The sequence below is a fragment of the Cucurbita maxima genome, unplaced genomic scaffold (assembly GCF_002738345.1).
Source record: "Cucurbita maxima cultivar Rimu unplaced genomic scaffold, Cmax_1.0 Cma_Scf00010, whole genome shotgun sequence".
NCBI lineage: Eukaryota > Viridiplantae > Streptophyta > Magnoliopsida > Cucurbitales > Cucurbitaceae > Cucurbita > Cucurbita maxima.
This window is the reverse complement of record NW_019272026.1, coordinates 5389950-5399998: the sequence shown is the minus strand read 5'-3', so window position 1 is coordinate 5399998 and position 10049 is coordinate 5389950. Positions and strand designations below refer to the sequence as shown.

The 10049-nt window shown below is 40.8% G+C and overlaps 2 protein-coding genes across 2 annotated transcripts in view; one reads left to right on the top strand and one right to left on the bottom strand.

The window, feature by feature from the left end:
- The window catches only part of LOC111484980 (formin-like protein 20), a 15784-nt gene extending 10673 nt beyond the window's left edge, over window positions 1-5111 (bottom strand). Inside the window, exons 1-4 of the mRNA XM_023131665.1 lie at window positions 4504-5111; window positions 3020-3723; window positions 2723-2944; window positions 31-2647 (exon numbers count right to left, since the gene is read on the bottom strand). Of these exons, the coding sequence (XP_022987433.1) occupies window positions 31-2647; window positions 2723-2944; window positions 3020-3723; window positions 4504-4576 (3616 nt within the window). The 5' untranslated portion in view covers window positions 4577-5111. The remainder of the gene's footprint in view (window positions 1-30; window positions 2648-2722; window positions 2945-3019; window positions 3724-4503) is intronic.
- A 2337-nt stretch (window positions 5112-7448) lies between these two features.
- LOC111485727 (putative WEB family protein At4g17210) lies at window positions 7449-10038 on the top strand. Its single transcript, XM_023132737.1, has 3 exons — window positions 7449-7740; window positions 7987-8110; window positions 8452-10038. The coding sequence occupies exons 2-3, from the start codon at window positions 8000-8002 to the stop codon at window positions 9901-9903; spliced, it is 1563 nt and encodes a 520-aa protein (XP_022988505.1). The 5' UTR covers window positions 7449-7740; window positions 7987-7999; the 3' UTR covers window positions 9904-10038.
- Window positions 10039-10049: the final 11 nt, after the last annotated feature.

Here is a 10049-nt window from a genome sequence, read left to right as displayed (position 1 = left end):
GTGGGGGAGGCGGTGGTGGGGCTCTCCCACCACCGGGTGGTGGAGGCGGGGGTGGGGCTCTCCCACCACCGGGTGGTGGTGGAGGCGGGGGTGGGGCTCTCCCACCACCGGGTGGTGGCGGAGGCGGGGGAGGGGCTCTCCCACCACCGGGTGGTGGCGGAGGCGGGGGAGGGGCTCTCCCACCACCGGGTGGTGGCGGAGGCGGGGGAGGAGCTCTCCCACCACCGGGTGGTGGCGGAGGCGGGGGAGGGGCTCTCCCTCCACCTGGTGGTGGCGGCGGTGGGGGAGGCGCTCTCCCTCCACCGGGTGGTGGCGGCGGCGGGGGAGGGGCCCCATACATAGGAGGAGGTGGTGGTGGGGCAGGAGCCCCATACATAGGAGGAGGTGGTGGCGGGGGTGGAGGAGCCCCATGCATTGGTGGAGGTGGTGGTGGTGGTGGAGGAGGAGCCCCGTGCATTGGTGGAGGAGGTGGTGGTGGTGGAGGAGCCCCGTGCATTGGTGGAGGAGGTGGTGGTGGTGGAGGAGCCCTGTGCATTGGTGGAGGAGGTGGTGGTGGTGGAGGAGCCCTGTGCATTGGTGGAGGAGCCCCGTGCATTGGTGGTGGAGGTGGTGGTGGTGGAGGAGCCCCATGCATTGGTGGAGGAGGTGGTGGGGGGGGAGGAGCCCCGTGCATTGGTGGAGGCGGTGGGGGTGGGGGTGGTGATGGTGACGGAGTCCCATGAATTGGTGGANGCAAAGGTGGTGGAGGAGGCAATGGTGGAAAAGCCCCATGCATCGAAGGAGGTGGTGGTCCTAATAAAGATAGTGTTGGAGATGCACCATGCATGGGTGGGGGTGGAGGTGGTGGAGGTGGTGTTCTTTTCATTAGAGATGGTGAAGGAAATGCCTCATACATTAATGGGGGCGGGGGCGGGGGCGGGGGCGGGGGTGGACGATGCACTGAAGTAATAGGTGGGGTTGTTTGAGGTGCTAAAGGCGGGGGCGAGGAAGCACCATGAACTGAACTAATATGTGAGGGTGAGGGTGGGGGTGGGGGTGGGGGTGGAGAAGCACCATGAACTGAAGTAATAAGTGGAGGTGTTGGGGGCGGGGGCGGGGAAGCACCATGAACTGAAGTAATAGGGGAGGGTGCTGGAGAAGATAGAGTTGGTGATGCTTTATCACCATATGAAGCAGGTGCGGATGGTGGAGGTGGTGAAGCAAGTGTTTCATGCATCACAGAAGGTGGGGGAGGGGATAAAACAGGTGCTGGAGGAGTACTTACAATATTCTTTGATGTATATGGCCTAACCAGAGAGAGAGAGGAGAGAGGTGGTGGTGGGGGTGGTGGAGGTGGAGGCGGTATAGAACCAGCCACAATTGCAGTAGAAACGGAAGAATATATTTGCTCCCATGATGGTTGTGTAGAAGAATAGGGAAAAAGACTATTCTGCCTACTGAATGGAGGGGGAGGGGGAGGGGGAGGGGAAGGGGTAGTCACTGTGTTTGATGAGCTAACTAGGGGTGGTGGTGCTGAAGACACAGAAAGTGGTGGAGGAGAGTACGTTGACTCAATATGATGAAATGAAGTAGGTGGTGGAGNTGGTGGAGGAGGTATTGCATTTGCTCGGGGGGGTGATGGAAAATATGGAGATGGAGGCTTTGTGGGCAGTGGGGGAGGAGGTACTTCAAGTTGTGGATCGCAGTGTGATGGTTTTAAAGTTTCAGAGGAAGAATATGTCTCCTCTATCGACTCAACTGGAGACGATGGGCCAAGCACGAGTTCCCCAAGTGCAGAGTATGAAGGCCTTATAGAATCCACGTCATTATTCACATCTGTAGCAACTAGGGAACTGAGAGTGGCAGCAGGGGCACTGTTATATCTTGAAGGCGGATAGGAAACATGCACAGAATTCACATAGGAGCCTTTGTTAGGTGGGATCCACCTAGAAACTATATTTGGCCTTGCTTGTTTTCCAGAAAACCCTTGAGCCTCTTGTTGTTCGACTTTCTGTTCAGTTAAACCCATATCAGTGGTCGGTTTTGCACTTGAAATAGGCTGTTTCTTGGAAATCGGTATTTGCACTTTTTCAGATTCTGAACCATCAGCACTCAACTTTTTCTGCAGAGCCTTGTTTTCCAATTTCTCAGTTGTAGGATATCTACCATCATCCTTTTCTTCTATATCTTCAAATTTCTCGTATGCATCATCCACCAAACCCTGGGCTTCCACATGGGTCAGGACATTAGCAGCAACCATGAAGGAATTTGAATTCATATCCCCATCATCTACACCAATGTCCTTAACTACATTAAGATCAGGATATATATTTTCATCCAGTTTGTACCTCACATCATCCACAGTAATGTCCTTCACTGCATCAAAATCTGGTTTCTTATCATGCCTAAGATGATTTCCATCGTCAGATGCACAATCTTGGAATGCATGAGGATCCAAGTCCTCCTTCAAATCTTCGTTACGGTTTACATGCTTGACCACTTGAGGATCATTGGACCCCTTTGCTTCCTGCCCATCCATTGTATTACTGAAGATCTCTTCAACCTCAAAAAATTCTTCAGGAGAAGCAGCTCCAGTTTCATTACCATCTTCATCGTCTAAGGCTGTGGTGAGACTGGGGACAACAGCATCAGCATCCAAAAAGAGTGCCTGACATAAATGCAATCATGCATTAACTTTTATAACTCCACAAAGTGCATTCACAAAAGAAGACCAAAAACTTACCTCAACTCTGAAGTCCTTAGGAAATTGGTCCCTTGCATCCCATAAAACATCAACTTCATCACGGTTCAGCATCATAATGTTTGATCTTACGAATGCTGTGTGAAACATAACTCTAAACATCATCTCCTCATGCACTAGATCTTCATCCAAATGGATGCATTCAAGAACTACGTCTCCTTGGACATGGCAATGAATATCAATTTTCACCAGCATACACTCTGCCTGTGGCAACAATTAATAAGAAAACTTAAATGTTGGTTAATTTCAGCTTTCAGGTTTGTGTTGCTGAGTCATTACCTGTAGGTAGTTGCGGATATGTTTTCTTTTGATTGATGTTGAAAATAAAAGCCTTGAAGTTCTATTTGCTGGTGTTGAGGGGTCTTGACCATAAACACGCACAACAGGCCTACATCCCTTTCCCCCGTCAAAAAGAGGTAGAACTCTAAGTATTAAACAATCCAAAACTAGAGGTGTATCCGATGGAGGCCAATCGGAACCTAAATTTCTCCTGGAAATGTATTGAAGATATCTCAGATGGGAAGGCTGAGGATTTAAAGGAGACAAAAGATGGAGAAGTTCCTTAGGAGCTTGCTTGTAGACCATTTCAAGGGTCTTCTGCTCCCCACTGTATTGTTTTCTATACAAGAGAAGACCAGCTAGCATGAATGCAAGAACAGGCCATCCTCCTCTTTCACAGTGCATCAATAGAACATTCTGTTGACCCTCCACCGACAACCAACTTTCACTAGATCGAAGGAAGTGGTGAACCATCTCCAATGACAGTAAAGGACACCCCTCATATTGCCGAGGATAGTCCATAACTGTCATGTCATACTGAGTCAGTACATCAGAAATTTGACTACGCCTATCACCTTCTCTGAAGTTGAAAACCATGAAAGAGGCATCGGGAAAGTGGCCCTGCAACTGTGCTACAATGCCATCCAAGTAGACCTTATACTCTTCTTCTTCCAACACTTCCGTGGAGAAGCAGCAATCAAACACTGAGCAGAAACAATAAGCATGATAAGTTACCATGTGCCACCACTAAAAACCATCTTCCAAGTTGCTAGCAAAATATCCATATTGATCTTATTGAGCTCTGTGCTTGCCATTCATTCAGCTCCTCTAGGTCATTTTCATTTATTATATCTTATATTTAGTTTCTCTTTCAACTCATATCCCCAAAAAAAAAAAAAAACTATTCTCATTACGACCGTACATTTCTCTAGCACTATGCACCATTTAGTTGAAGTCTAGAATCTTCCCTTCTTAAGTAGAAATTATTATAGATTCTTAATCTAAATAAAGTATTTGATATATCAGTAGGTCCTGCGGCAACTGAACTCATATTCTACAAGAATCACACAGGCAATGCATAAAGAGCAGTGAGTGCAAGCAAGAGAGAAAGCATGTCAACGGAGATGGGAGGCTGGTTCCCATCACATTCCACAACTACTCAGGTCGAAAAGCATAGAAGTAGGGGGCAAAAATAAAATCCAGAAGGAATGAAGTACACAAGATGGTCTGCATCAGAAGTATTGCATTACGAAGCAGCTAAACCTAAACTTCAAAGGTTTATTGCGGCACTGTCCAAATTATCATTTAACGTCGAGCATTGAGCTCGCATAAAGCTGGAAAAATAAGTAATCACCTAACTACGCACATTAAACAAATGATGCTGGGAGTTTAACATTCTGCAATAGCTTAGCATTTGGGGGAGCTGCATGAAAGGAACAAACAGCACGAAATTAAGAGAAAAATAAAATCGTAAGGAAGCTTACCATAGACTCTCTCGGAGATTTCAAGAAGCCGATCCGGCGGCTTCCTGTAAAAGAACCTTCTGAACAGCGCCATCGGATGGCGCTGTTTCTTCCTCGATCTGATCCAAACCCGTAGCTGAACAAAACACTAACCAGATCAAAATTGACCACCGAAGCAGAACAGATCTTAGAATTAAAAGGTCCGATCACAGCCAAAACCTTGGAAATTCAGCACAAAATCCACCAATTCAAAACCAGAGAGAAAATTAGCGAGCTAAAAAGACAAAATCCCGAGTACTTCCCGGCAATTAAACCCCAGTCGTGGGGGAAAAAGTCCAAATGAAAAAGAAAAACAATCAAAGCCGGTCTACGAAAAATCGAAATAATGAAAATCAAAAAAAAAAAAAAATGGAAGAAGAGAAGTTGAAGAATTAGGAATGAGAATTGAAAGAGTAGAGAGAAGTGACAGTAGGGCAGAGAGAGAGAGAGAGAGAGATTGAAGGGAGAAAGAACAAAAAACCCGGGTAAAAATAAAAAATAAAAAATGGCGAGAGAAATGGGAAGGACTCGGAATTATGAATTCAGAAAGAATTACAGAGAGAGAAAGAGGCGCGTAGACTAGACTGGATAAAACACCCGGATACTTCTCCTCCTCCCTTCTCTCACAGCTAACCCCTTCAACGTCCACTACGACAATTTTTGCTTTTACCGCTGCCACTCCACCTATCTCCCCGCCCTACGTGGCTCCCACGTGGCACCTCTGTAACACTTACCCCTCCACCCTCCTCCACCTTCTTTTTTTTTTAAATAAATTAATTTTAGTTTCTTACTGTTTTCAAATGGAAGATTAAATAATTTACCTTATTTTTGTATTTTATTTCGTGTTTGTATAGTTACTGTCCGGGGGATTTATACTTTGTCAATTAATATTATAATATTAGGAACCTCTCTTCTAATTTATATTAAAGAAAAAACCTCGTTTTTTTAATCACAAAATTAAATTTTAACCATATACCAATCAAAATAAAACAATATATTCTGTTTTACTTTTTAGGTAATAACTTTTTTTTAATTACTTTTTTCAATATTCTAAAGCTTCAAATTATTTTTTTATAAAAAAAATTGTGGTCTCAAAATGGACTTAACTAAGAATTATAACATTTTTCAATAAATATAAAACTATAATAAAATAATTGAAACGAGACAAAGATAATAAAAAAAAAAAACATACCCCTAAAAATAAAAATAATTATATCATAGTAATAATAATGCGGTGTGTAATTTTATCATAGTAATTACACACGACTTCAAATGTGTACTTAAAATTTGGATCTAATGATTATTTTAGGCATAAAATTTAATCAGTATATAATTTTTTTTTTTTTTTTTTTTTTTTTTTTTTTTTTTTTTTTTTTTTTTTTTTTGTCGCTTCTGTATTTACAAACAAAACTGACATTTAAAATAATATTATTACAACATGAATTTAAATATTTTAGAATATATTTCATAATTTTGTCATTAAAAAAATAAAATAAATTAAATTTGAAGATGAGAAATTTAATTTTATGAAGTTAAAGTAAGTTATTAATTTTTTAAAAACTATTTTGAAAAATGTGAATGTAATTAAAATCTATGAAGCACAAAAATTGAAAAGAGAAAACAGTAGCTATACTAAATATTTATAAATCAATTAAATAGGGTACTAAATATATTGGGAAAGTTGAAAGACTTTATTTATTATTTTTACTTTTTTACAAAAGAAATGCAACAAAAGTATTAAAGGAAGTATGTATGGAATTATTAGGATTTTAAGTAGAAATAAATAAATGAATTGCCTTTCACGTGCGAGGTCGTGTGAACACATCGTGCTAAGATAATTGTCAATTGTCAGTCGACCATTTAAAAATAATAATAAATAAATAAATAAACACCCACGTGCCTATCACGTGTCGTGCACTATTGGAAAGGGAAAGAGAAAGGAGAAGTGGGTCCTGCTGTAATCGACGTGGCATCCGTTCAGCGTCAAAATACGAAAGTCAATATGATGGACGGCTGGATGAGAAAAGTTAGTGATCAGGTACGGTGGGGACCATGGAATGATTGAGTCCATCCAGTCCGTGCATGGCATGTGAGGACCCCTGCGTCGTCATAATCATCCCAATGTGGTTCATCCGAATAAATTGATTTTAAAACTAGAAGAATAAATATACATGTTTTTCTTAAAAAAAATAAAATAATAAATACCAAATGTGGAATATAAATATAAACAAATACTAGCTCTACTTATATATTTGTTTTGTTTTATTACTTTTTATTTTAAAATGTTTTAAAAATTAAAAAAAAAAAAAGAAAAAGAGTAGGATTCATAAATTTAAATCTTTGAAAGAGCTTATATGTATTATTTAAGTAAAATGAAAAGCAAAAAAGAATTAAAAAAAGTAAACGACATAAACAATTTTTTTATTAAACGAGTTGAGATAAGAGAACAAACCTCTCTACACAAATGCATTCTAAAATGGCGAGAGAAAACTCGTGAACGATAATATCTGCTAGCAATGAATTTGATCTATTACAAATGATATCAGAGTCAGATATTGGGTAATATACTAGCAAAGACAATGAGCCCCAAAGTGGGGTGGACTGTGAGATCCCATATTGGTGTGTAAACATTTTTACAATAACGTGAAAATCTCTCTCTAATAGATATGTTTTAGAACGTAAAACGCATGAGAAAAAGCCAAAAAAACCCATGAAAGATAATATATGCAGGCGGACTTGAAAAGCACAAAAAAGGACAAATAATTTAATTTCACGTATATATTTTAAGAGGGAGCTGGGAGGTCCATTTTGGGGGGCTAACATTGCAAGATAAAGGAAGGTGTAAGAAGTTCGTAAAGAAACAGAGCTATAAATATCTTATAATTTTTTTGCCGCCAATTATTCCTTTCAAAATTGTCAGAAAATTGGGTTCTGAAAGCTGCAATTTGTCTTTACGAAAGCGTCAAGAATAAGGAATAGAGGAAATGCACCGAGCGATCTGTATATTCGTCCGACAGTCACTTCCCAACGCTTGCATCGTCTTCGTTTCTGACGATCTCCATCGCCTTGGCCTTGGGACCTCCGAATGCGAGACGGAGATTACTATTTCCTCTGATAACAAGATGCACAATCCCCCCAAATCTACCATCGCTCTCCGCGCTGCATTGTATTATCTTCGCAACTTGCTCTCTATCACATTTTGGCTACTGAATCTTCCTGGTACTTGCATTTCATTTCCATTTATCATTGTAATTCATTCGAATGTTTGGAAATCAGGACATGCATGCACTCTTTGATCTCCGTGGCCGAGAGGTTTACCTATAGTTTTCTCGCGAAATCTTCGGTTGTTTCTGCCTGCTGTTTTATTGTTTGAACGATATAATTTTCGTTCATAGTTTTGATTCTCTCCGATTATTCTTCTGTGAATGATTCTAAAATCTCGAGATCGAATTTCGTTTTAATCAGGAGAGTTCTGGAAATGGAAAATATGGGCGAGATTGATACGAAACCTATTGATTCTGTACAAGCCGGTATCTCTCTATTTGGTGCCCTCGGTGATCAGAACAAACACAAGCTCACAGCCAATAATGTAAGATGAGACAGTTTGAGAATTTATTTACAAGCGACAGAAGTACCACTATAGAATTTTGATATGGTTTATTTATTTGTTCTATTTTTAAGCTCCTACTGATTTTTTGAATGATCTTGTTTCTTTGTATTGTGTTTATCAATTTTTAAACTATCATTTATTTGGTAGTTTATTTGTATTGATCAAGTTTTATAATATATAATAGATAAAGAAATGAGATTGATTCTATTGATTCTAGGCAAGTTTGGTTCATAAAAGATTCTCTTGCCAAGCACTACAAGCGACCGTTTATCATCTTAATTTTATCAGTATTATTGTTATTACTTTTTATCATCGTGTAGGGGTATGAGAAGGAAAGAGAGGTTCAAGAGTTAGTAAAGGATTTGGCTAATTACAAGGTTCAACTTGAAGCAAAGGATGCGGCTTACATGCAGGCTCTTCTCAAGCTGGAACAACAACAGAAAGCCATTGACGAACTGTCTGAGTTGCTGAAAATTGCGGAAACTGGTAGAGATAAATACGTCAATGAATGCAGCGAAGCTAGATTTCTGCTTGGTGAACTTGAACAAAAACTGAACGAAATGACTGAACAATCCTTGGAGACCGAAAATTTCCGAGAGAAACTTCAGGCTGCCGAGAATGAGTTGAAGCTCAGACAAGAGGAGCTTCTTGGGATTGAAACAGAACTTGCTGCCTCTAGAGAATCAGAGGTCAAGGATATTATAAAAATAGAGTTGCTGGAAAATAAGGCCCACTTGGAAAAGGAGACTACTGTAGATCTCATAAGACGCATTTCAGAACTAAATGAAGCGATTCGTTTGTCAAAATTTGCTGCTAGTGAAGCAGAGAATGAGATGTCTGCTGCATTATCTGCGAAAGAGGCCGAGCTAGAGCTGGCTAAAAAGCAAGTTGTTGAGTTGCACAAGCAATTAGAAGAAATGAGCCAGCAAATAGAAATAGAGATGGAGCGGAATCAATTAAAAGAAGTGAAATTTGCAAATGAAGAAATCGAAAAATTCAAGGACGAGATCGAAACACTTAAGAATCAGTTGGAGAAGACGAAACTTGAAATGGATGAGATGAGAGAAAGGGAAGCTAATGCGGAGGTTGAGATTGCATTGCTGAAATCTGAGATTCATAAAGGAAGGTCAAAAGTTGCAGCCGCAGAAGCAGCTGAAGCCAAAGCCAAGAGTGTAACATCTGGTCTTTATCCTGCTGTTCAGGACTTGGCTGCAGAATCAGTCGAAGTGAAGGAGAACATAAAGCTAAAACAGGAACCACTCAAGGCCTATGAAGAAACTGAGAACTCTATACTTGCCAAGCCACTTGTTGAGAGTAACTCTTCAAGCATGGAAGAAGATTTGAATCCTGAAGTCAATGAAAGAAGAAATGAAAGTACCACCATGACAATTACTTTAGAGGAATATCAGTCATCGATTAAGGATATTGACTCAGCCTCTGAACTCTCCGCAGACAAAATTTCCCATCATATCGGTTCCGAGTGCACGGATGAATTGGAAAAGTTGAAGAAGGAACTAGAAGCAGCAAGCATAAGAATTGGGGAGTTCAGGTCACGTGCAGAACAGGCTGCCACCAGGGCTGAGATGGCTGAGAAAGCAAAAGATGCCGTTGAAGACCAGCTGAGAAAATGGCGAGAGCATAAACAAAGGAGAAAGGCTGCTCTTGCTGCCATGAAGGAAGTATCTGCACCACCAAAATTCAAGCCTCCCATGCATGAAGGCAGCTCCACAACGTACCAGCCTTTAGGTAAGGTTCTTAACTTGAAATTATAGGTTCTTAACGTGAAATTTTACTGTGCCTTGGCATTATATATGAGGAAAAACATATCCGGAAAGGCCAATAGTATTGTCCAGTGCACCAAAAGGAATAATACCCTATAGGATTTATTTGATAAAACTTCAATAATCAAGCCCACATG

Coding starts and splice junctions, on each gene's coding strand:
- LOC111485727 (XM_023132737.1), top strand. CDS start 8,000: ATGGAAAATATGGGCGAGATTGATACGAAACCTATTGATTCTGTACAA. Junction 8,111..8,451: donor ACAAGCTCACAGCCAATAAT/GTAAGATGAGAC, acceptor ATCATCGTGTAG/GGGTATGAGAAGGAAAGAGA.